This window comes from Macaca mulatta, chromosome 3 (assembly GCF_049350105.2).
Source record: "Macaca mulatta isolate MMU2019108-1 chromosome 3, T2T-MMU8v2.0, whole genome shotgun sequence".
Classification (NCBI taxonomy): domain Eukaryota; kingdom Metazoa; phylum Chordata; class Mammalia; order Primates; family Cercopithecidae; genus Macaca; species Macaca mulatta.
In genome coordinates, this window is record NC_133408.1 from 71805890 (window position 1) to 71831824 (window position 25935).

At 46.6% G+C, this 25935-nt stretch overlaps 2 protein-coding genes across 3 annotated transcripts in view; both read left to right on the forward strand.

Moving 5' to 3' along the window:
- Positions 1–8325, forward strand: part of LOC144340194 (phosphoserine phosphatase-like) — a 22644-nt gene extending 14319 nt beyond the window's left edge. The window contains exons 4-5 of the mRNA XM_077998169.1: positions 7898–8009; positions 8192–8325. Coding sequence (XP_077854295.1) covers positions 7898–8009; positions 8192–8325 — 246 coding nt within the window. The remainder of the gene's footprint in view (positions 1–7897; positions 8010–8191) is intronic.
- LOC715687 (phosphoserine phosphatase) overlaps positions 8139–25935 on the forward strand; it is a 20087-nt gene continuing 2290 nt past the window's right edge. Inside the window, exons 1-5 of one of the 2 annotated variants that reach the window (XM_015133455.3) lie at positions 8139–8321; positions 12173–12304; positions 22194–22352; positions 23608–23742; positions 25774–25919. In XM_015133455.3, the coding sequence (XP_014988941.3) occupies positions 22213–22352; positions 23608–23742; positions 25774–25919 (421 nt within the window). In that variant the 5' untranslated portion in view covers positions 8139–8321; positions 12173–12304; positions 22194–22212. The remainder of the gene's footprint in view (positions 8322–12172; positions 12305–22193; positions 22353–23607; positions 23743–25773; positions 25920–25935) is intronic. The other variant, XM_015133456.3, reaches the window with a different exon arrangement.

Sequence of the window (25935 nt, forward strand, 5' to 3'; positions counted from 1 at the left end):
ATCTTTTCCATGAATCTCTATATTTGTATTTTTGTTTTTCCTTCTTGGAAATAATTCATTAAGTTTTTTTCAGACAGTTTTTTTTGTTTGTTTGTTTTTGTTTTTTTTTGAGACAGAATCTCGCTCTGTTGCCCAGGCTGGAGTACAGGGATCTTGGCTCACTGTAACGTCCACCTCCCGGGTTCAAGCAATTCTCCTGCTTTAGCCTCCCAAGTAGCTGGGATTATAGGTGCATGACACCACACCCTGCTAATTTTTGTAGTTTTAGTAGAGACGAGGTTTCACCCTGTTGGCCAGGCTTGTCTGGAACTCCTGACCTCAGATGATCCACCGGCCTCAGCCTCCCAAAGTGCTGGGATTACAGGCATGAGCCACTGTGCCCGGCCCAGATCTTTTTTTTTTTTTTTTTTTTTGAGACGGAGTCTCGCTCTGTTGCCCAGGCTGGAGTGCAGTGGCCGGATCTCAGCTCACTGCAAGCTCTGCCTCCCGGATTTACACCATTCTCCTGCCTCAGCCTCCCGAGTAGCTGGGACTACAGGCACCCGCCAACTCGCCCGGCTAGTTTTTTGTATTTTTTAGTAGAGACGGGGTTTCACTGCATTAGCCAGGATGGTCTCGATCTCCTGACCTCGTGATCCGCCCGTCTCGGCCTCCTAAAGTGCTGGGATTACAGGCTTGAGCCACCACGCCCGGCCTCAGATCTTTTTTTTTTTTTTGAGACAGAGTCTCGCTGTGTCGCCCAGGCTGGAGTGCAGTGGCACAATCTCAGCTGACTGCAACCTCTGCCTCCCAGTTCAAGCAGTTCTCCTGCCTCAGCCTCACGAGTAGCTGGGATTACAGGCGTGCACTACCACGCCGGACTAATTTTTGTATTTTTATTAGAGACAGTGTTTTGCCATGTTGCCCCAGCTAGTCTTGAACTCCTGGCCTCAAGTGATCTGTCTACCTCAGCCTCCCAAAGTGTTGGGATTGCAGGCATAAGCCACTGTGCCCAGCACACTCACATGCTTCTGATGTCTCTCCATGTCCAAATTTTCTCTTCTTACAAGGACACCGGTCAGATTCGATTAGGGCTCACTCTGAAGACCTCATTTTAACATAATCACCTCTTTAAAGACATTGTCTCCAAGCCAGACCAGGTGGCTCACACCTGTAATCCCAGCACTTTGGGAGGCCGAGGCAGGCAGATCACAAGGTCAAGAGATCAAGATCATCCTGGCCAACATGGTGAAACCCCGTCTCTACTAAAAATACAAAAATTAGCTGGGCATAGTGGCAGGCACCTGTGGACCCAGCTATTTGGGAGGCTGAGGCAGGAGAATCGCTTGAATCCGGGAGTCAGAGGTTGCAGTGAGCTGAGATCGTGCCACTGCACTCCAGCCTGGGCCACAGAAAGATTCTGTCCCAAAAAAAAAAAAAAGAGAGAGAGAGTCTTGCTATGATAACCAGGCTGGTCTTGCATTCCCGGGCTCAAGCAATCCTCTCGCCTTGGCCTCCCAAAGTGTTTGGATTACAGGTGTGAGTTTCCGTGCTGGCCAAAACAGAATGTTAGAGACACACATTGAATTTACTTGGAAGGCTGATTCTTTTCCCACGCCCTCCCTAGGAAGGTGAGCTGGGTGTTCGGACCTTAACCTTGGGTTACACCCCTTGGGCATCTTCACCCCTTGGGTTACAAGGGTTTCAACTCCCTTTCTGCTTGATTGAGCCTTGCCCTCAGTTCTTTTTATCCCTGCTCTGCTCTGCTTGTTTCAAACAACACGTTTGCACTGTGGCACGAACGGCTCGTCTTCAGAGAGTCTATTTTTGCTGGTGTTTTCTGGGATCTGCATCTGCCTCTTCCCATGTAACTTTGGTAGCCCTTGTACAGGTCTTGGAGTCTCCAGTGACTTTGTGTCTCCTAGTTTTGTTGAATATGGGATTTCTGCCTCATTCCCCCCTACCACCATATCTCCCTATCACTTTGCATAACTTCTAGGAGGAGGAAGGGGAAGATTCAGTCAAATATTGCCACAGTTCTTTTTTTTTTTTTTCTTTTTTTTTTTTGAGACGGAGTCTCGCTTTGCCGCCCAGGCTGAAGTGCAGTGGCCAGATCTCAGCTCACTACAAGCTCCGCCTCCCAGATTTACGCCATTCTCCTGCCTCAGCCTCCCGAATAGCTGGGACTACAGGCGCCCGCCACCTCGCCCAGCTAGTTTTTTGTATTTTTTGGTAGAGACAGGGTTTCACTGTGTTAGCCAGGATGGTCTCGATCTCCTGACCTCGTGATCCGCCCGTCTCAGCCTCCCAAAGTGCTGGGATTACAGGCTTGAGCCACCGCGCCCGGCCTGCCACAGTTCTTATACTGTAATCATATCACTTTGTAATATAAATTTCTCCCACTTTTTCCATTATAAAGATAGCTCACAACAAAATCCCAGCGCTTGAACCCAGAAGGCAGAGATTGTAGTGAGTTGAGATTGCACCACTGAACTCCAGCCTGGACAGTGACAGAGCCAGACCCTGTCTCAAAAATATAAACAAATGAATAATGTTTCCTTTTTTATATAGATATATAGACATGGATATATAACCATATACCATACCTGGATGTAGACACACATAGAGATTTCTTTGTTCAAAAATGGGGTCTCAAATGATATATATGTTCTGCAACTTCCCTTATTCATGTGACATATGGGCATATTTCCATGGCATGACTTATTTTGAATGACAATGTTTATATTAAATCACATTTCAAACTGTGTTCACTGTGCTCTTTCAAGACATTTATATTATTTTAATGTATTGGTTTTTGTTTTTTTTTTGAGACGGCGTCTTTCCCTGTCGCCAGGCTGGAGTGCAGTGGTGCAATCTTGGCTTACTGCAACCTCCGCTTCCTGGGTTCACACGATTCCCCTGCTTCGGCCTCCCGAGTAGGTGGGATTACAGGCACATGCCACCACGCCTGGCTAATATTTTGTATTTTGGTAGAGATGGAGTTTCACCATGTTGGCCAGGATGGTGTCCATCTCCTGACATTGTGATCTGCTCTGCCTCGGCCTCCCAAAGTGCTGGGATGACAGGCGTGAGCCACTGCGCCTGGACGGCAGTGTATTGGTATTTAATGTATTGATAAGAAATATTACATTTATTAGCAAATATTTTATACACACAGATATAAAAAGCATCTGTATACCTACCATCCTACTTAAAGGAACATTATTGTTATAGTATCATTATTAACTCTACATACCTTTTCTCAGTCTCATTTCCTTTCTTACTTTCAGAAGTAACTACTGTCCTGAATTTTATGTTGTAAGTTATCATTTATGACATTAAATGATAGTCTCTTTTTAAAGTTTCCGGTGGCTATTGGAGTATCACAGTAACTGAGAATGTTCACAGTACTGCTGTGAAAATTCTTACATATATGTGGCTCCTCCAGTCATACAAGTGTCAGGTTTTTTTGTTTGTTTGTTTTTTTGAGACGGAGTTTTGTTCTTGTTGCCCAGGCAAGTGTGCAATGGCATAATCCTAGGTCACCACAACCTCCACCTCCCGGGTTCAAGCGATTCTCTTGCCTCAGCCTCCTGAGTAGCTAAGATTACAGGTATGCGCCACTACACCCAGCTAATTTTGTATTTTTAGAGGAGACAGGGTTTCTCCATGTTGGTCAGGCTGGTCTCAAATTCCTGACCTCAGGTGATCTGCCCACCTCAGCTTCTCAGAGTACTGTGATTACAGGCATGAGCCACTGCACCCAGCCTCTTTTTTTTTTTTTTCTTTTTTTTGGGGGGTGGAGTCTCACTCTGTCACCCAGGCTGGAGTGCAGTGGCGTGATCTTAGCGCAGCCTCAACCTCCTAGGCTTAAGTCATCCTCCCACCTCAGCTACCCAAGTACTTGGGATTCGAGATGTGTGCCACCACGTCCAGCTAATTTTGTTTATTTTTTGTACAGATTAGTGCTCAATATGTTGCCCAGGGTGGTCTTGAACTCCTGGGCTCAAGGGATCCTCCCATCTAGGCCTCCCAAAGTGCTAGGATTAGAAGCATGAGGCACCACACCCAGCCAGCTTAATCATGCAAGTTTCTCCTGAGTGTCTTCCTCAGGTGGAATTGCTGGGTCGTAGAAATTGCTTGTGTTCAATGTTTTCTGTTTGTTTGTTTTTTAGATGGAGTCTCGCTCTGTCGCCCAGGCTGGAGTGCAGGGGTGCGATCTTGGCTCACTGCAGCTCCGCCTCTTGGGTTCATGCCATTCTCCTGCCTCAGCCTCCCGAGTAGCTGGGACTACAGGCACCTGCCACCACGCCCGGCTAATTTTTTTTTTTGTATTTTTAGTAGAGACGGGATTTTACCGTGTTAGCCAGGATGGTCTTGATCTCCTGACTTCGTGATCCACCCACCTCAGCTTCCCAAAGTGCTGGGATTACAGGAGTAAGCCACTGCGCTCCGCCGCTTGTGTTCAATGTTACTGAATAACACCATGTTGTTTCTGGAGGGCTTGTTTCAATTTACGATACTTTAGAAGGCTATTAGCACTGAATGACTTTTAAAAAGAGTACATGATTCTAACATAATTAGCCATTAGAAAATTTGTGGCTGGGCACGGTGGCTCACTCCTATAATCCCAGCACTTTGGGAGGCCAAGGCAAGTGAATCACCTGAGGCCAGGGGTTCAAGACCAGCCTGTCCAACATGGTGAAACCCCATCTGTACTAAAAATACAAAAATTAGCCGGGCATGGTGGTGCATGCTTGTAATCCCACCTACTTGGGAGGCTGAGGCAGGTGAATCGCTTGAACCCGGGAGGCGGAGGTTGCAGTGAGCTGAGATCACGCTGCTGCACTCCAGCCTGGGTGACAGAGAGAGACTCCATCTCAGGAAAAAAAAAAAAAAAAAAAATGTTAGCTTACAAAAATGTGATCTATAGAAAATCTTTCAGAGCCGGGTAAAGTGGATCACGCTTGGACTTGAGCCCAGGAGTTGGAGACTAATGAGACCCAGGCTCTACTAAACATAAAAAAAAACAGCCTCGTGTGGTGGCACACACCTGTGGTCCCACCTGCTCAGAAGGCTGAGGCAAGAGGATTGTTTGAGCCTAGGAGTTCGAAGCTTCAGTGAGCTATGATCATGCCACTGCACTCCAGCCTGGGTGACAGTGAGACCCTGTCTCAAAACAAAAAAAAAAAGAAGAAAGAAAACCTTTAGGAACAGTAGTATGACCTGTATTACTTTTGACTAACCAATTGTGATTAAAACTTTGCAAAATAATTTGCTAATATTTTTATTATACCTTCATTATGCTGTATTATATTTGGTTCTCACATGCTATTATTCCAGTAATTATGCCTTCATTATGCTGTATTGTATTTGGTTCACTTGTGCTATTATTCCAGTAAGAACAGCATTGAAGCTTTTTTTTTTTTTTTTTCTTTTTGTGTTTTTAGACAGAGTCTGGCTTTGTCACCCAGGCTAGAGTGCAGTGGTATAATCTCGGTTCACTGCAACCTCTGCCTCCTGGGTTCAAGTGATTCTTCTGCCTTAGCCTCCCCAGTAGCTGAGATTACAGGTGCCCGCCACCAGGCCTAGCTACTTTTTGTATTTTTAGTAGAGATGGGGTTTCATCATGTTGGCCAGGCTGGTCTCGAACTCGTGACCTCAGGTGATCCTCCTGCCTCAGCCTCCCAGAGTGCTGAGGTTACAGGCGTGAGCCACTCTGCCCAGCCTGATGAAGCATATTTTAATCTGTTTCACAGTTTTGCTTTCTCTGGCAAGATTACCTCCTGGTTGTTATATGTGACCACTCATTAGTGTCTTCTAGTCTTCTAGGCATATTTTTAATGTGATGTGCTCTAGCAAAACAATGTCTACAATACAGCCATCTCATGCCCACAAGTATTAATACAGGTGTGAGTGTGAGGTTGATTCCAGGACCATTAAAATTAATTAATTTTAATTAATTAATTAATTTTTCAGAGACAAGGGCTTGCTCTATTACCCAGGGTGGAGAACAGTGGCATGATCACAGCACACTGTAACCTTGAAATCCTGAGCTCAAATGATCCTCCCGCCTCAGCCTCCCAAGTAGCTGGGACTGTAAGCATGCACCACCACACCCAGCCAGATTTTAGTAAATATAAATATTTTATCTGAAATTTTTAAGAATATTTAATATTTTAAGGAATATTTAATGTTAAACATTTATGAAACACAAATAGCATAAGTTAACTCTTCTAGCCTTCCACATTTACTTACTTGAGTTTCTTTTCCCCTCAAAATAAATTCTCAGTTACCACTTATACTTAGATACAAACATCTGGTGTTTAACATTTTGTTTCTTTTATTATGCTTTTGGTTTTTGTGTGTTTTTTTGAGATGGATTCTCATTCTGTTGCCCAGGCTGGAGTGCAGTGGCGTGATCTTACCTCACTGCAACCTCCACCTCCCAGGTTCAAGCGATTCACCTGCCTCAGCCTCCCAAGTAACTTGAGCCCAGGAGTTGGAGACTAATGAGACCCAGTCTCTACTAAAAACACAAAAACTAGCTGGGCATGGTGGCGTGCGCTTGTAATCCCAGCTACTGGGGAGGTTGAGGCAGGAGACTCACTTGAACCCAGGAGGCGGAGGTTGCAGTGAGCTGAGATCACACCACTGCACTCCAGCCTGGGAAACAGTGAGACTCAGCCTCGGGAAAGGAAAAAAATTGTGTTTTGGTGAGGAGAGTCCTGTAGCTAAGGGCAGAGATGCTGTGACCAAGTGTCCCACCCCAGGGATTGCATTCTCTGTGTGGGTAAGCAACGTAGAGTGAGCCTGGAGTGCAGACTGTCAGCCTTTGAGGTTTCAGGTTGTGTTTTAGAGTGGACCTCGATGCCCAGCTCTAGCCAGCTAACTCTAGTGGTAAATGTTTGGGGGAAACACCCGTTATTTGTTGTAGTTACATGCAAGGAGCTGGGCAAGTGACACATGGAATTCATATATATATTTTTAAACCAGTCTTACTCTGTTGCTCAGGCTGTAGTGCAGTGGCACGATCGTGGCTCACTGCAACCTCCTTCCCTGGGGTTCAAGCAATTCTCCTGCCTCAGCCTCTCAAGTAGCCGGGACTACAGGCATGCACCACCATGCCCCGCTAATTTTGTATTTTTGCTCGAGACGGAGTTTTGCCATGCTGGCCAGGCTGGTCTGGAACGCCTGACCTCAGGTGATCCGCTTGCCTCAGCCTTCAAAAGTGCTGGGATTACAGGCTTGATCCGCCGAGCCTGGCCGGAAAAATTTTAAAAAGAAATAGGCCAGGCGCAGTAGCTCACACCTGTAATCCCAAGACTTTGGGATGCCGAGGAGGGAGGATCGCTTGAGCCCAGGAACGGGAGCCCCCCCATCTCTATTTAAAAACATAAATAAAAATTAAAAATAAAATAAAAACAAGGTGAAAAGACTCATTTTGTTACTCATGGTTGCATTTTAATTGAGAATATAAGTAGTCTTGGCCGGGTGTGGTGGCTCACGCCTGTAATCCCAACACTTTGGGAGGCCGAGGTGGGCGGATCACGAGGTCATCTTGGCTAATACGGTGAAACCCCGTCTCTACTAAAAATACAAAAAATTAGCTGGGTGTGGTGGCGGGCACCTGTAGTCCCAGCTACTTGGGAGGCTGAGGCAGGAGAATGCTGTGAACCCAGGAGGCGGAGCTTGCACTAAGCCGAGATCGTGCCACTGCACTCCAGCCCAGGCGACCGAGAGAGACTCCATCTCAAAAAAAAAAAAAAGAATATAAGTAGTCTTTGAAGTTCTTTTGGGACCTACAGTGCTGCAAGCGCATAATGCCAAACGTGGATTTCAAAAGAGGCCCCCCGACGGGGTTTTATTAATTGCAAAATCAGTGCAGCGGTCCCTTGCTTCCCTCACCTACCCTTAGATCCTAAGTGGTGGTGGCGGCAGCGCGGAGCAGCTTCTGAAGGTCCAGGAGCTTAAAGCGGAGGTGCCACGGGGCGCGGCTTTGCGGAAAAAGCAAAAGCTCACTCCGCACCGTGCACTTCTGGGAATACAGGCGCTGAGCCCCCGGAGGAGGAGAGGGCTGGTTCTGGGAGCCCCTCCCCTGGGGCGGGGCCAAAGCGTCCTCCCAGCCCGGCTTTGCAGAACAGAGATCTGGTGTCTCCAGTTTACAGAAGCACTTGCAGAACTCATCAGAAGCCACCCTGCTTATCAGCAGATTTCAAGAGAGCGTTCAGTGGAGGCCCTGAGTCTGCACAGTTCACCTCCCTGGGAACTGCTCGCCTGAGCACTGGAGCCGGCGCTGGCCCCCTGCAGCCGAAAGGAGCCCCGGAAGCCCAGGACACAGCGTGAGTCCTGGCTTGTGCTTTCCCTGCACCCAACTTTCTGATTTTGCCGACTTTCCTTTTCCTCTTCCAGGCTTCCTCTCTGAGTCTACATTTCTTCTTAATCGCATAGGCAGATCATTTCCTAGAATCTTCAGGCTTGCTTTTCATTGATTTATGTTTTGGGTAACTTCACTTGTCTAATCTTACAGCAGCCGCATGTTGCCAAACAGCATGAATGAATGATGCAATCCCTTGCACACAGGAGCACCCTCAGTGCAAGACTGGGGCAATCCCCAAACTCAGAGTTGAAGTGTCCGAGTTTGTCTTCTTTCCCATTAGAATTAGAATTTTAAAATAAGTACTTACCAGATACATTGTTATAACGATACAACGTCAAGTTGGGAATTAAATCATGTTTTCATTCATTAAATATATTTACTATATTTTATTTTCTTTTTTAATTTTTTTTTTTTTTTTTTTTTTTGACAGAGTCTCATTCTGTTGCCCAGGCTGGAGTGCAGTGGCGCGATCTCGGCTCACTCCAACCTCCGCCTACAGGGTTCAAAGGATTCTCCTGCCTCAGCCTCCCGAGTAGATGGGTGTGGGCCACTATGCCCAACTAATTTTTTGATTTTTGTATTTTTAGTAGAGACAGGGTTTCACCATGTTAGCCAGGCTGGTCTCAAACTCCTGGCCTCAAGCGATCCACCTGCCTCTACCTCCCAAAGAGCTGGGATTACAAGCATGACCACTGTACCTGGCCACTATATTTTCTTTATGTATGATTTGCATATTATTACTTTTTAAATATTTGATGACTGATATTGGAATGAGGATCAGGGAGGAAAATAATAAAATCCAAGATTTCTGTATTACAGTGCCAAGTAGGTTTTCAATATCATGACCATAGGCCTGTCACTATCATGTTGGTGAAACAAAGTAGTCAGGACTTTTAAAATTTTCAAATGATTTAATATATGCCTTCCCTTCCTTCCTTCTTTTCTTTCTTTTTTTTTTTTTTTTTTTTTAAGAGACAGGGTCTCACTTGGTCACCCAGGCTAGAGTGTAGCGGTGCAATCATAGCTCACTGGAATCTCAAACTCCTGAGCTCAAGTGATCCTCCTGCCTCAGCCTCCCAAGTAGCTGGGACTACAAGTATGCACCACCATGCCTGGCTCATTTATTTTATTTTTTGTAGAGATGGCATTTCACTATGTTGCCCAGGCTGATCTGGAACTCCTGGGCTCAAGCGATCCTCCCTCCTCAGCCTCCCAAAGTGCTGGGATTATAGGTGTGAGTCCCCATGCCCAACCTTTTTTTTTTTCTTTTTTCTTTTTTGAGATGGAGTCTTGCTCTGTCGCCCAGGCTAGAGTGCAGTGATGAGATCTTGACTCACCGCAAGCTCTGCCTCCTGGGTTCACGCCATTCTCCTGCCTCAGCCTCCCTAGTAGCTGGGACTACAGGTGCCTGGTACCAGGCCTGGCTAATTTTTTTTTGTATTTTTAGTAGAGACGGGGTTTCACCATGTTAGTCAGGATGGTCCCGATCTCCTGACCTTGTGATCCGCCCATCTCGGCCTCCCAAATGGTGCTGGGATTACAGGCGTGAGCCACCACGCCCGGCCTTTTTTATTTTTTAGAAAATCCTTGGACTAGAATTAGGGTTAAAGGGATCCTCAAGGTTGCCTAGAGCAGCCTCCCATGAGAGACTTTTTTAAAACCAGTGTTTTATTGATATATAATTAAATGCAATAAAATGCACTCTTTAAGTGCACATTTTGATGAATTTTGATAAATTTATTCATGCTTGTAATTATCACCACAATCACATTTCCATCACCCATAAGTTTCCTAGGGCCTCTTTCCAGTCAGCCCCTTGTCCCAACTCCTAGCCCTACTGATCTGATCTTTGTCATTATAGCATTTGTATTTTCTAGTGTTTCTTCTTTTTTTTTTTCTTTTTTTTTTTTGAGACCAAGTCTCACTCTGTCACCCAGGCTGGAGTGCAATGGTGCAATCTCAGGTCACTGCAACCTCTGCCTCCTGGGTTCAAGAGATCCTCCTGCCTCAACCTCCCGAGTAGCTGGGACTACAGGCGCCTGCCACCACGCCTGGATAATTTTTTTGTATTTTTAGTAGAGACGGGGTTTTACCATATTGGCCAGGCTGGTCTCAAACTCCTGACCTCGTGATCCACCCACCTTGGCCTCCCAAAGTGCTGGGATTACAGGCATGAGACACCGTGCCCGGCCTCTAGTGTTTCATATAACTGAAACCATACAGTATGTGCTCTTGTGTCTGGCTCCTTTCCATCAGTATAATTATTTATTTGTTTATTTATTTTGAGACAGAATTTTGCTCTTGTTGCCCGGGCTGGAGTGCAGTGGCGCGATCTCAGCTCACTGCAACCTCCGCCTTCAGGGTTCACCAATTCTCCTGCCTCAGTCTCCCTGGTAGCTGGGATTACCAGCATGGTGGCCCAGCTAATTTTGTATTTTTAATAGAGACAGGGTTTCACCATGTTGGTCAGGCTGGTTTCAAACTTTTGACATCAGGTGATCCGCCCACCTCGGCCTCCTAATGTGCTGGGATTACAGGCATGAGTCACCGTGCCCGGCCTTGCTGGGTCTTATGGTAAGTATATGTTTATAAGAAACTGCAGGCCCAGTGTGGTGGCTCACAGCTGTCATCTCAACACTTTGGGAGGCCGATGTGGGAGGATCCCTTGAGGCCATGGGTTCAAGGTCAGCCTGGGCAACATAGCGAGACCCTGTTTCTACAAAAAATGAAAAATTAGCAGGGCATAATGGTGTGCATCTGTAGTCCCTGCTACTCGGGAGGCTGAGGCAGGATAATTGCTTAAGCCCAGGAGTTCTAGGATGCAGTAAGCTATGATTGCATGGCTGCATTCCAGCCTGGGCGACAGAGCAAGACCCTATCTCAGAGACACACACACACACACCTGTTGTCTTTGCTCCCTTGTAATTGGGCAAGAGATCCTTTCTCTGATTCATCTTGGAAGGCTGTTGTCTCTGTCCCCTCATTATATTTATTGTTTGTTTGTTTATTTATTTATTTATTTATTTTGAGATGGAGTCTCGCTCTATCACCCAGGCTGGAGTGCAGAGGCACGATCTTGGCTCACTGCAGACTCTGCTTCCGGGGTTTATCAAGTAGTTCTCCTGCCTCAGCCTCCCGAGTAGCTGGGACCACAGGCATGTGCCACCATACCTGGCTAATTTTTTTTTTTTTTTTTTTTTTTTGAGACAGAGTCTCTCTCTTGCCCAGGCTGGAGTGAAATGGTATGATCTTGGCTCACTGCAGCCTCTGCCCGCTGGGTTAAAGCGATTCTCCTGCCTCAGCCTTTCAAATAGCTGGGATTACAGGCACACACTGTTACCAGCAGGCTAATTATTGTATTTTTAGTAGAGATGGGGTTTTACCATGTTGGCCAGGCTGGTCTCGAACTCGTGACCTCAAGTGGCCCGTCTGCCTTGGCCTCCCAAAGTATTGGGATTACAGACATCAACCACCGCACCCACCCAAGTCTGCTTCTTTGTCTATGCATTTAGTTCTCCCAAGAGATTCTCTTTCCCTCTCCCTTGCCTTTGTACCCTGCTAATCAGGTATATGTGATTTCCTGTCAGACCTGAACCTTGCAGAATTGAAGCCATAGAAAAGAGTATGTTGACTCTACAGTGATTGAAGGGGGTAGGAGTAAAGCATTTCGCAGAGGAAGCAGTCTTAGGAAATTTTGCCTCTGACCCGTTTTTGTGCCAGTCGTACCAGGAGAGAGAGTGAAGCCAGACAGCCTCCCTCTTTCCTGTTTTGTGTGTGGACTACGATGTTCATTTCCTCATTCTCTCTTTCTAGGCTCTTGCTCTTGCAGAATCCACAGGTCTTTCTTGAAGAAATCTGTAGTCAGAACTTTGTTCTGCATTTTTATCTAGGGAAGGAACAGGAAGAGAAGAGTGTGGTCTACTAGAAATCTAGCACTGGAGACACGTGAGTCTGATTTGCCTTTTCTTGGTTTTTTTTGCTGTCATTGGAATGTTTTTATGCATTGAACTGTTAAACGTTTGTCTATCTGCTAGCAGTTCACTGTTTTTTGAGACAGAGTCTTGCTCTGTCACCTGGGCTGGAGTGCAGTGGTGCAACCTTGGCTTACTGCAACCTGGGTTCAAGTGATTCTCCTGTCTCAGCCTCCTGAGTAGCTGGGATTACAGGTGCGGGCCACCACACCTGATTAATTTTTATATGTTTAGTAGAGACAGGGTTTCGCCATGTCGGCCAGGCTGGTCTTGAACTCCCGACCTCAGGTCATCCATCTGCCTCGGCCTCCCAAAGTGCTGGGATTACAGGCATGAGCCACCGCGCCCGGCCGGCATTTACTCCTCACCTGAATTTTAAAAATTGATGTCAACTATGTGGCATGCAGAAGATCTCAGCTTCCCAGAATAGCTGGTTATATTACGTATCATTTCAACTTTTATTTTAGCTTCAAGGAGTACATGTGCAGGTTTGTTACATGGGTATATCACATGATGCTGAGGTTTGGGGTATGATTGATCCCCTCACCCAGGGTTTGAGCACGGTACCCAGTAGGTAGTTTCTCAGTCTTTGCCCTCCTTCCGCTGCCTTCTTGTAGTCCTCAGTATCCTTTTTTTTGTTTGTTTTTTGTTTTTACACAGTCTCGCTCTGTCGCCCAGACTGGAACACAATGGTGTGATCTTAGCTCACTGCACCCTCCACCTCCTGGGGTCAAGTGATTCTCCTGCCTCAGCCTCCTGAGTAGCTGGGATTACAGGTGCCCACCACCATGCCTGGCTAATTTTTGTATATTTAGTAGGGACAGGGTTTCACCATGTTGGCCATGCTGGTCTCGAACTCCTGATCTCAAGTGAGTTGCCCGCCTCGGCCTCCCAAAGTGCTGGGATTACAGGTGTGAGCCACTGCACGTGGCCATTACTGTGTTTTTCCCGTCTTTGTATCCACATGTACCCAGTTTAGCTCCCACTTTTAAGTGAGAACATGTGGTATTTGGTTTTCTGTTCCTGCGCTAATTCACTTAGGATAACGGCCTCCAGATGTATCTATGTTGCAGCAAAGGACATGATGTCATTCTTTTTTATGGCTGCGCTGGCTTTTTTTTTTTTTTAATCATAAAATATAGCATAAGGCCGGGCATGGTGGCTCACACCTGTAATCCCCGCACTTTAGGAGGCCGAGGTGAGCAGATCACCTGAGGTCAGGAGTTCGAGACTAGCCTGCCCAACATGGTGAAACCCGGTCTGTACCAAAAATACAAAAATTACCTGGGTGTGGTGGCACACACTTCTGATCCCAGCTATTTGGGAGGCTGAGGCGTGAGAATCACTTGAACCCGGGAGGCAGAGAGTGCAGTGAGCCGAAATCACACCACTGCACTCCAGCTTGGGTGACAGAGCAAGACTCCATCTCTAAACAAAAGATAAAATAAAATATAGTGTAAGTGCATGTGCTGAGGATCCCAGCCCTTGTTATAGGGAGTTCCCTGTTTGACTCTCCTCTGATTCAGAAGCTTTTCAAAATCTACTGTGTACTCTTTTTTTTTTTTTGAGACGGAGTCTCGCTCTGTCGCCCAGGCTGGAGTGCAGTGTGGCACAATCTCGGCTCACTGCAACCTCTGCCTCCCAGGTTCAAGCAATTCTCCTGCCTTAGCCTCCCCAGTAGCTGGAATTGCACGCACGTGCCACCATGCCCGGCTATACTGTGTACTCTTTCAATGCCCGGGAACCTGAACAAATTTATCCCTATTACCAAAGCAAATAAGCTTGGTTCTCGCAATTGTGTGTGACCTTCACAACCTCTGTACAGGCTTTTAATTTTTCCTTACACAGGTGAAGGTAAGAGGTCAGTCCTAACAAGGTGAAGGAAGTAAGGTGATCTTAGAAGCCTGTTGAAAGATACAGAGATTGAGAAGTTGGAAAGCGTTTGTTTGGGCGAGGAGCTTTTTTCCTCTTATCCAAAATCAGGCCTCCGAGGCCTGGTCCTGCAGGAAAACTTGCTTTTGTACTTTGGAACTAGGGGCAAGAAGGCCTTGTCAGCAGTGACTTTTTTGTTTTGTTTTGTTTTTAAATCCGTTGGTCCTTTGCTTGCCCCAGATGAAGTAGCTGGGGCCAGCCAGGCAGAAGTTCTGTTCTGAGCTGCAGAAGACAGTGGTCCGGATGGGGCCTGGGAGCCGCTGTGTCTGAGAATCTGAGAATAGACCTTCCCACCGGCATGTCTTCTACCCCTGGCCCTGCCCTCTCCCTCCCTGTTAGAGCCAAATATGAAGAATCCAGAGTCCATTCTCCGGCAATGATTTTTCTGTGTGTGGAATTCTGATGTACACAATTTACTTTGAAGCAACTGACCTTACTCAGCAGATTTTTTTCCTCTATAGCCACGAGAATTTTAAATACACATGGATTGCAAGTCAATCCTGGTAGAGACAATGAAAAGAGGAGGAAATTGGCCAGGCGTGGTGGCTCACACCTGTCATTCCTACACTTTGGGAGGCTGAGGCAGGTGGATCACTTGAGGTCAGGAATTTGAGACTGGCCTGACCAACATGGTGAAACCCTGTCTCTACTAAAAAATACAAAAGAATTAGCCAGGCGTGGTGGCAGGCGCCTATAATCCCAGCTACTCGGGAGGCAGGAGAATCGTTTGAACCCAAGAGGCGGAGGTTGCAGTGAGCCGAGATCACATCACTGCACTCCAGCCTGGGCAACAGAGTGAGACCCCATCTCAAAAAAAGTAAAAATAAAAATAAAAAAGGAGGAAATCAGAAGTGTACAGGGAGGTACAGCATTTTGCAGAGCAGGATGGGAAGAGCTAAAAGGAGCTGTGGCCAAGTTTGCTCTGCTGCTCAATCAAGCAGGGAGGGAGTTGATACTCTTGTAATCCAAAAGGTAAAGGCCATCTCCCCTGGCCTGACCATTTCAGGGGCAGAGTTAAGGTCCTAAAATCCAGCTCGCTGTCTTAGGGAGGGTGTGGAAAAAGAATCAGCCTTCTAAGTAAATTCAATGTAAAGTGTGTCTCTAATGTTCTATTTTGGCCAGCACTGTGGCTCATGCTTATAATCCTAGCACTTTGGGAGTCAGGATGGGAGGATCGTTTGAGGCCAGGAATTCAAGACCAGCCTGGGTAACATAGTGAGACCTCATCTCTACAAAAATATTAATAATAATAACTTAGCTGGGTGTGGTGGTGTGTGCCTGTAGTCTCTGCTACTCAGGAGGCTGAGGGGGGAGGATCACTTCAGCCCAAGCTATGATTATACCAGGAGGTTGAGGCTGCAGTGAGCTGTGATTATACCATTGGCACTCCAGTGTGGGCGACAGAGTGAGACTTTGTCTTGAAAAAAAGCCAAAAATATTCTGTTTTCTCCTTGGGACCACATTACAACCCAGAAGGCAGGTGTCAACAATTCTGAGCTGTATATCAGGCCTAGTGGTCAGCTGGGGATGTGTAAATCAGTTCTAACTTTTAGTGGAGGAAATGTACATTTCCTTTCAAACTCAAGGCTGATGGTCTTGCTTTTTTTCTGAGACGATGTCTCACTCTGTCACCCAAGCTGGAGTGCTGTGGCCTGATCTCGGCTCACTGCACCCTTGAACTCCTGGGCTCAAGCCATCCTCCCGCCTCAGGCTCTTGAGTATCTGGGACCACAGGCGTGCACCACCATGCCCCACCAATTTTTCTTTTTCTTTTTTTTTTTTTTTTTTAAAGAGAAGGAATCTTGCTATGTTCTCAAGAACTGATCTCAAACTCCTGGGTTCAAATGATCCTGCTGGGATTATTACAAGTGTGAGCCACTGTGCCCAGCCAATCTCATTAAAGTGTCATTGGTTGGAAAGAGGTTCAAGTACCTGGTTTGGCTTTTTTTTTTTTTTTTTTCCAGATGGAGTCTTGCTCATGTTGCCCAGGCTAGAGTGCAGTGGTGGGATCTCAGCTCACTGCAACCTCCGCCTCCCGGGTTCAAGCGATTCTCCTGGCTCGGCCTCCTGAGTGGCTGGAATTAGAGGCGCCCGACTAATTTTTGTACTTTTAGTAGAGATGGAGTTTCACCATGTTGGCCAGGCTGGTCTCAAACTTCTGACCTCGTGATTCACCCACCTTGGCCTCCCAAAGTGCTGGGATTACAGGTGTGAGCCACCGCTCCTGGCCAAAGTCACTGGTTTTTCAAACATGACCAGTAATTATTTGTCTGATCATTTCGACAAGACTGGAAGCCTCTTGAGGATGGCGCCCATGCATTATGCATTCCTCTTTGGGTCTTGTGTCAGGGTTCCTGGGGACTGGCTTTGAGGTTCTGGTGCCCGTCAGTCGTTCTCAGGAGCATTGCCCATTCTTAGTTATTGTGTGTTGCCTCATTTGCCTCATGCATCTTCTTTTTTTTTTTTTGGAGACGGAGTTTCACTCTTGTTGCCCAGGCTGGAGTGCAATAGTGCAAGCTCGGCTCACCGCAACCTCTACCTCCCAGGTTCAAGTGATTCTCTTGCCTCAGCCTCCTGAGTAGCTGGGATGACAGGCATGTGGCACCACATCCAGCTAATTTTGTATTTTTAGTAGAGACGGGGTTTCTCCCTGTTGGTCAGGCTGGTCTCGAACTCTCGACCTGAGGTGATCCACCCAGCTCAGCCTCCCAAAGTGCTGGGATTATAGGCATGAGCCGCAGCACCCGGCCTTCTCATGTACCTTCTTAAAAAGTCCTTTAGCTTATCCCATTTATTTTAGCTCCTCTTAAACCATTTGTCTGTTTCTGGCTACCTCTTCACTCACCTATGGTTCATTCTTCATTCTTAGTGGAATTATGCTACAGTAAGTGCTGCGTCTCTGCCGATAGACCTGCTGACTTCCAGGTCTTTACAGCGACCCTGCCTGGTCATGTAGTATGAATTAGCTTGATTCCTGCTGGACCAAAGCCAAATAACTGGTTTCTTTTTATTTTTTATCTTTTTTTTTTTTTTTTTAATAGAGACAGGGTTTCACCATGTTGGCCAGGCTGGTCTCAAACTCCTAGCCTTAAGCAATCCACCTGTCTTGGCCTCCCAAAGTCCTGGGATTACAGGTGTCAGCCACCATGCTGGCCCTTGTTGAGTTTTTTTTGAAATGGAGTCTCGGTCTGTCGCCCAGGCTGCAGTGCAGTGCAGTGGTGCAGTGGTGCGATCTCGGCTCAATGCAGTCTCCACCTCTCTACCTCCCAGGTTCAAGAGATTCTCCTGTATTCAAGTGATTCTCCCGCCTCTGCTTCCCAAGTAGCTGGGATTACAGGTGCCTGCCACCATGCCTGGCTAATTTTTGTATTTTTAGTAGAGATGGGGTTTCACCATGTTGGCCAGGCTGATCTCGAACTCCTGACCTCAAGTGATCCTCCTGCCTCGGCCTCCCAAAGTGCTGGGATTACAAGTGTGAGCCACTGCAGCCAACCTCTTGTTCAGTTCTTAATAACTGCTTAGGTTCCACTCTATTTAATTCATAAAATATTTAATTCATGAAATATTTAACTAACACCTATTGAGTGCTGGGTGCAGTGATAGAAGATAATTCAACTGGAGTGATTGACTGATTTTCTGGGTTGATGGGGTGGAAATAATGTGGTATAGGGGAGGCCACTTGATCTACACCATGAAGAAGTAGGACTTGCTTCATGACATGGGGGATATGGTGATTCCAGGCAGAGAAACAACATTTGAAAGGGTGTAGAGGAATAAAAACACATGACATAGGCTGGGTGCAGTGGCTCATGCCTATAATCCCAGCACTTTGGGAGGCCAAGACAGGCGGATCGCCTGAGGTCAGGAGTTCAAGACCAGCCTGGGCAACATGGTGAAACCCTGTCTCTACTCAAAATACAAAAATTAGCTGGATATGGTGGCATGCACCTGTAGTCTCAACTACTCAGGATGCTGAGGGAGGATAATTGCTTGAACCTGGGAGGGGGAGGTTGCAGTGAGCCGAGATTGTGCCACTGCACTATACTCCAGCCTGCGTGACAGAGCGAGACTCCGTCTCAAAAAAAAAAAAAAAAAGTCCTTAGTATTCCTTGAGCCATAAATTGTGTGTTTGACCAGGCGCGATTGCTCACGCCTGTAGTCCCAGCACTTTGGGAGGCCGAGTCGCATGGATCATTTTAGCCCAAAAGTTTGAGACCACTCTGGGCAACATGGCAAAACACCATCTCTACTAAAAATACAAAAAATTAGCCAGACATCGTGCCTGCCTGTAGTCCCAAATGCTCAGGAGGCTGAAGTGGGAGAATCGCTTGAGCCAGGGAGGCAGAGGTTGCAGTGAGCTGAGATTGCACCACTGCACTCCAGCCTTGGTGACAGAGTAAGGCCCTAACTCGAAATTTTAAAAAGTGTGTGTTTGTGTATGTGTGTGCATGTGCATGTGAATAATGTGTGTGTGTAAAAATGTGTGTGTGTGTATGTATATTTGTGGGGAATGAGGTTGGTAAAATACATAGGCATGGGAGCCAGATCATGAGGACATAAAGTGTGTAATAAAGACATTATGTTAATGGCTGGGTGCAGTGGCTCTGGTAGGGTACAGTGGCTCATGCCTATAATCCCAGCTCTTTGGGAGGCTGAGGCAGGAGGATCACTTGAGGTCAGGAGTTCGAGACCAGACTGGCCAACATGGTGAAACCCCATCTCTACTAAAAATACAAAAATTAGCTGGGCGTGGTGGCATGTGCCTATAATCCCAGCTACTTGGGAGGCTGAGGCAGGAGAATCACTTAAACCTGGGAGGCAGAGGTTGCAGTGAGTCAAGATTGTGCCACTGCACTGCAGTCTGGGTGACAGAGCGAAACTCCTTCTCAGAAAAAAGAAAAAAAGGATTTATTAATAGACACTGAAATTTGAATTTCATTTTTACTTATTATTATTACTTTTAAGACAGGCTCTCCTCTCACTCTGTCACCCAGGCTGGAGTGGAATTTCATGGTCGTAGCTCACTGCAGCCTCAAACTCCTGTGCTCAAGCAATCCTTCTGCCTCACCCTCCTGAGTAGCTAGGTCTATAGGCGTGTGCCACTACACCTGGCTAATTATAAAAATACTTTTGTAGAGATGGAGTCTTGTTATGTTGCCCAGATAGGTGTTGAACTCCTGGCTTCAAGTAATCCTCCCACCTCAGCCTCCCACAGTGCTAGGATTACAGGCGTGAGCCACTGTAGCCAGCCTGAAATTTGAATTTCATTAGTTTTTACGTGTCAAAAAATATTCTTCTTCTTTTGATTTTTTTTTCAACCGTTTAACATGTAAAAATCAGCTGGGCATGGTGGCTCACACCTGTAGTCCCAGCTACTCTAGAGGCCAAGATGGAAGGATCACTTGAGCCCAGGAGTTTGAGGCTGCCACGAGCTATGATGGCACCACTGCACTCCAGTCTGGGTGACAGAATGAGATCCTGTCTCAAAAAAAGTAAAGTAAAATAAAATGTAAAAATCGTTCTTACTTGTGAGCCATACAAAACCAGGTGGCAGGGTAGATTTGGCCTACAAGCCATAGTTTGCTGACCCCTGACTTAAAAGATTTTTTTTCCCAGGTCAACTTTAAATGGCATTATTCTGCCAACTGCATTGGTTGGAAATCAGTTGAGCAGTGGGTTGGTCAGCTGCTTTGAGTGTGTTTTTAACCACAGTCTTTTCTAAATATAGATTATTTACATCATCTGTGTAGCCTTGTATTTGACATATTAGTCTCTGATAGGAGGCTGGTCTAGGCAATCTTGAGGATCCCTTTCGCCCTAAGTCTAGTCCAAAGATTTTATAAAAAATAAAGGCCAGGCATAGGGGCTCATGCCTGTAATCCCAGCACTTTGGGAGACCTAGGTGGGAGGATTGCTTGAGTCCAGGAGTTGAAGACCAGTCTGGGCAACATAGCAAGACCCCCATCTCTTCAAAAAAAAAATTTAAAAATTAGCCAAGCATAGTGGCGTGCACCTGTAGTCCCAGCTACTTGGGAGGCTGAGGCAAGAAGATCGCTTGAGCCCTGGAGTTGGAGGCTGCAGTGAGCCATGATTGTACCACTGCACTCCAGCCTGGGTGACAGAGTGAGAAGTTGTCTCAAAAAATAAATAAATAAATAAAAATTCGTTTTGGCTCCCTGTCCTCTGCAGTTTCTGTAGCAGTGTGCCTCCCAGAGTTTCTTCCTGTACCTTCACCATTTTCCCCTTCTCCTTCCCAGACTCAAGTCAGGACGTAAAGGTGGTGGTCCTGCAGGCTCTGTCCTTAGCGCTCTTCTCTTCTCCCTCTTTCTATTCTCCCTGGACTTTATTTTTATGATTTTTTATTTTCTTGAGACAGGGTCTCACTCTGTGGCCCCATCCTGGTGTAGTGGTGTGATCTTGGCTCACTGCAATCTCCACATCCTAGGTTTAAGAGATTCTCCTGCCTCAGCCTCCTGAGTAGCTGGGACTACAGGTGCACGCCATCCTGCCCGGCTAATTTTTATTTTTTTTAGTACAGCTGGGGTTTTGCCATGTTGGCCAGGCTGGTCTTGAACTCCTGGCCTCATGTGATCCTCCCGCCTCAGCCTCCCAGAGTGCTGGGATTACAGGCATGAGCCACTACACCCAGCCTCTCCCTGGACTTTAATCAGATCACGTCTTCAACTAGCACCTCTACATTGGCAATGTTGTGTATGTTAAGCCGTTATATTTAGCTCTGACCTTTCTTCTGAGGCTTAAAGCCTTTCCCAGTATCTGGAAGTTAAAGTCTAAACGCCTTAGCCTGGCCCTAGGACCCGCTTAGTCTGAACTCCTGATGCACTGCCAGGCCCCTGGGCCAAGCCACGGGATAGCTTCCAGCAGGTCATCTGCTTCCTCCTCCTTGTCTTTGCTCATGCTCCTCCCTCTGCCATCACAAGCCTCTCTCCTTGTCTCTACCTCCCTTCCTCACCTCACAGCACTTGCCAAATCGATGCCCTGCCCTTTGACAACCCACTCAGAGGGCCACTTACCTGTCAGACTCAGCTCAAATACCTGTGCCTCCTTGAGCCGTCTTTTTTTTCCTTTTAGTTAGAGTCAGGGTCTTGCTCTGTTGCCCATACTGGAGTGCAGTGGCACGATCTCAGCTCACTGCAGCTCCACCTCCTGGGTTCAAGTGATTCTCCTGCCTCAGTGTCCCAAGTAGCTGGGATTACAGGCGTGTACTACCACACCCAGCTAATTTTTTGTATTATTATTTTTAGTAGAGACTTGAGCTCTCTATGTTGCCCACACTGGTCTCGAACTCCTGGCCTCAAGCAATCCTCCTCCTGCCTTAGCCTCCCAAAGTGCTGGGATTACAGGGATGAGCCACTGTGTCCAGTCTGAAGCCCTATTTCATCGATAAAGCAAAACATTTTTCCTATATGCCCATAGAGCCTTATGCACACCTCTGCTTTAATGCTTGCTTCCTTGCTACAATTAGGTTAAAAAAAAAAAATATATATATATATATATATATATGTGTGTGTGTGTGTGTGTGTGTGTGTGTGTATATATAACTAAAAGAAAAGAAAGAAGGCTTCAAGGAGGCACAGGTATTTGAGCTACTCAGGAGGCTGAGGCACAAGAATCACTTGAACCCGAGAGGTGGAGGTTACAGTAAGCCAAGATCGTACCACTGCCCTCCAGCCTGGACAACAGAGTAAGACTCCACCAAAAAAAAAAAAAAGAAGAGAGAAGAAATTGGTGTAGTGTGGGAAGTAAACAAAAAGGAAAAACAAATGAATCCGTGAGTACACTCTTATGTGGCCTGCACGGACTTCGACACAAATTAGATTGGCTTAGTAGGCAAGGTGGGATCTTTTCAGAATTGTATTTGATGTCTTTAAATACATTTATCTTTTAAATACATTTATCTTTTTTTCTTGTAGAAGGAAAATTCTTCCAACAATGGTCTCCCACTCAGAGCTAAGGAAGCTGTTCTACTCAGCAGATGCTGTATGTTTTGATGTTGACAGCACCGTCATTAGAGAAGAAGGAATCGATGAGCTAGCCAAAATCTGTGGCGTTGAGGACGCGGTGTCAGAAATGTAGGGATAGCATTTATCCACTTTATGAAATGATAAAGACTTTCTAAAGAGTGACTGTTTTGGATGAAGTGCTAGACCCTGGCTATGGAACATGAGCACTAGGCTTTTTCTTTCATCCCTTAGAGTTTAATTTGACATATTCATTCATTTATATAAATATTTATAGCAAACAAACATGGATAAGACATGTTCTTAGCTTGATCAGGGGAATGACGACCATCACTAACCAAAGAAGGTGGCCTGGGGAGCAGGACCCAGGTGTCCAGTGGCTTTGTGTCATGGTTTAAAGTGTGGCCTTAGTGGTTCCCTGTAAAGGTTCAGAGTCTCCTAGTGGATCCTGGAGCAGAGTCCCTCCCTCCCTCCCTCCCTCCTGCCCTCCCGCCCTGCAGCTGGGCATCTCCCTCTGCAGTCCCAGTCCCCCAGTCATGCACTGTGTCATTTTTTTTTTTTTTCCCGAGACGGAGTCTCATTTTGTCGCCCAGGCTGGAGTACAGTGACACAATCTCGGCTCACTGCAACCTTTGCTTCCCGGGTTCCAGCAATTTTCCTGCCTCAGCCTCCCAAGTAGCTGGGATTACAGACGCACCCCCAGGCCCGTCGAATTTTTGCATTTTTTTAGTAGAGATGGGGTTTTGCCATGTTGGCCAGGCTGGTCTCAAGCTCCTGGCTTCAGATGATCTGCCCACCTCAGCTTCCCAAAGTGTTTGGAATTATAGGCATGAGTCACTGCACACTGGCCTTTTAATGTTATTTTCTTTTTCTTTTCTTTTTTTTCTGAGACAGTTTCACTCTCGTTGCCCCGGCTGGAGTGCAGTGGCGTGATCTCGGCTCACCGCAACCTCCACCTCCGGGTTCAAGCAATTCTCCTGCCTCTGCCTCCTGAGTAGCTGGGATTACAGGCGTGTGCCACCATGCCCGGCTACTTTTGTATTTTTAGTAGACACGGTGTCTCTCCATGTTGGTCTGGCTAGTCTTGAACTTCCAACCTCAGGTGATCCGCCCGCCTCAGCCTCCCCAAGTGCTGGGATTACAGGCGTGAGCCACTGCGCCCGGCCTGTTAATGTTATATTCAAGCAGTCCTTCGAAAATTTATTCCAAGGCCTTGCTCTCATAGCAGCAAAGCCTGTGTGTTGTACAGTGGGGCTCTTGGTAGCATCTTCCTGTCGGTGGATGTTGTGCAGGCCTGGGGCAGTAAGGTATGTTAACCTCGAGGACAGCGAACCTGGCTGGCCTGACTGTTGGGTCTCCCTCCTAGGACACGGCGAGCCATGGGCGGGGCAGTGCCTTTCAAATCTGCTCTCACAGAGCGCTTAGCCCTCATCCAGCCCTCCAGGGAGCAGGTGCAGAGACTCATAGCAGAGCACCCCCCACACCTGACCCCCGGCATAAGGTAAGAGGAGCCCCTGCTCCAGGTGTATTTCAGCACCAGTGTTGGGGGGCACATTCTCCTGAGAGCATCTAACTATTCCTTTAGAGTGCCCTCTGGGTGATTTATTTATTTTCATTTTTATTTTTAAATTTTATTATTATTTTTTAAATTTTTATTTATTTTTTCAAGATGAAGTCTCACTCTGTCACTCAGGCTGGAGTGCAGTGGTGCAATCTCAGCTCACTGCAACTTCTGCCTCCCAGGTTCATGCAATTCTCCTGCCTCAGCCTCCTGAGTAGCTGGGATTATAGGTCCCCGCCACCACACCTGGGTAATTTTTGTATTTTTAGTAGAGATGGGTTTCACCATGTTGGCCATGCTGGTCTTGAACTCTTGACCTCAAGTGATCCACCTGCCTGGGCCTCCCAAAGTGCTGGGATTATAGCTGTGAGCCACTGCACCCGGCCTATTATTATTTTTTTTAGAGTCAGCGTCTCATTCTGTTGCCCATGTTGGAGTACAGTCATGGCTCACTGCAGCGTTGAACTCCTGGGGTCAAGTGGCCCTTCCACCTTAGCCTCCTTAGTAGTGGGGACTATAGGTGCATGCCACCATGCCCAGCTAATTAAAAAAAAAATTTTTTTTTGAGAGACAGGGTCTTGCTTTGTCACCCAGGCTGGAGTGCAGTGGCATGAATACAGCTCACTGTAGCATCAACCTTCTGGGCTCAAGGGATCTTCCTGCTTCAGCTTCCTAAGTAGCTGGGACTACAGATGTAGACCACCATGCCTAATTATTTTTTTTAAATTTTCTGTAGACATAGGGTCTCACTATGTTCACCAGGCTGGTCTTGAACATGTGGGCTCAAATGATCAATTTTCCCACCTCAGCCTCCCAAAATGTTGGAATTATAGGTTTGAACCACTATACCCAGCCTTTAAAATATTTTTTGTAGAGATGGGGTCTTGCTATGTTGCCCAGGCTGTTCTCAAGCTCCTGGCCTCAAGTGATTTTCTACCTCGGCCTCCCAAATTGCTGGATTTAAAGGCGTAGCCTGTGTGGTTCTTTTGGTACTTACACACGGTCTTGTCTGGCTGGTTGTGTGGTCCTGTCTGTTTCTGCCTTTCCTCTTTCTCCACGGAAAACCTAAGTTTTCCTTGTTTGTCCTCATCTTGTGTTTTTCTGGGTCCATGGACAGAGTAGAGTTCTGGAATGGTTTCCTGAAGTAGCCAAACTCTACCCATTGATTTCTAAGTGCATTTAGAAAAACATATATAAGGCTGGGCGTGGTGGCACATGCATGTAATCCCAGCATTTTGGGAGGCTGAGGCGGGCAGATCACCTGAGGTCAGGAGTTCAAGACCAGCCTGGCCAACATGGTGAATCCCCGTCTCTACTAAAAATGCAAAAAAAGTTGGTCAGGCGTGGTGGCTCGCACTTCAGCACTTGGGGAGGCCGAGGCGGGCGGACCACAAGGTCAAGAGATGGAGACCATCCTGGCCAACATGGTGAAACCCTGTGTCTATTTAAAATACAAAAATTAGCTGGACATGGTGGCTGCGTCTGTTGTCCCAGCTACTTGGGAGGCTGACGCAAGAGAATCGCTTGAATCTGGTAGGCGGGGGTTGCAGTGAGCCGAGATCGCGCCACTGTACTCCAGCCTGGTGACAGAGCGAGACTCCATCTCAAAAAATAAAATAAAATAAAATAAAGTAGCTGGGTGTGGTGGCGGGTGCCTGTAATCCCAGTTACCCTTGAGGCTGAGGGAGGATAATTGCTGGAACCCTGGAGGCAGAGGATGCTGTAAGCCGAGATCACACCACTGCACTGCAGCCTGGGCAACAGAGCGAGACTCCATCTCAAAAAGAAAAAAAAAGAAAAAGAAAAACATATATAAAACATTAACTCCCCAGGCAATATACCTTGTCAAATATACCTCAGGCAAATGCATTCAGGAGAATAAAATATATCTTAGTTCCCTCTTCATGTTTCCTTTTTTTTTTTTCTTTTTGTATTACTCAGTGTTTGGTATTTTGTATATTATTTTTGCAGGGAGCTGGTAAGTCGCCTACAGGAGCGAAATGTTCAGGTTTTCCTAATATCTAGTGGCTTTAGGAGTATTGTAGAGCATGTTGCTTCAAAGCTCAATATCCCAGGAACCAATGTATTTGCCAATAGGCTGAAATTCTACTTTAACGGTAAGACGTTAATGGT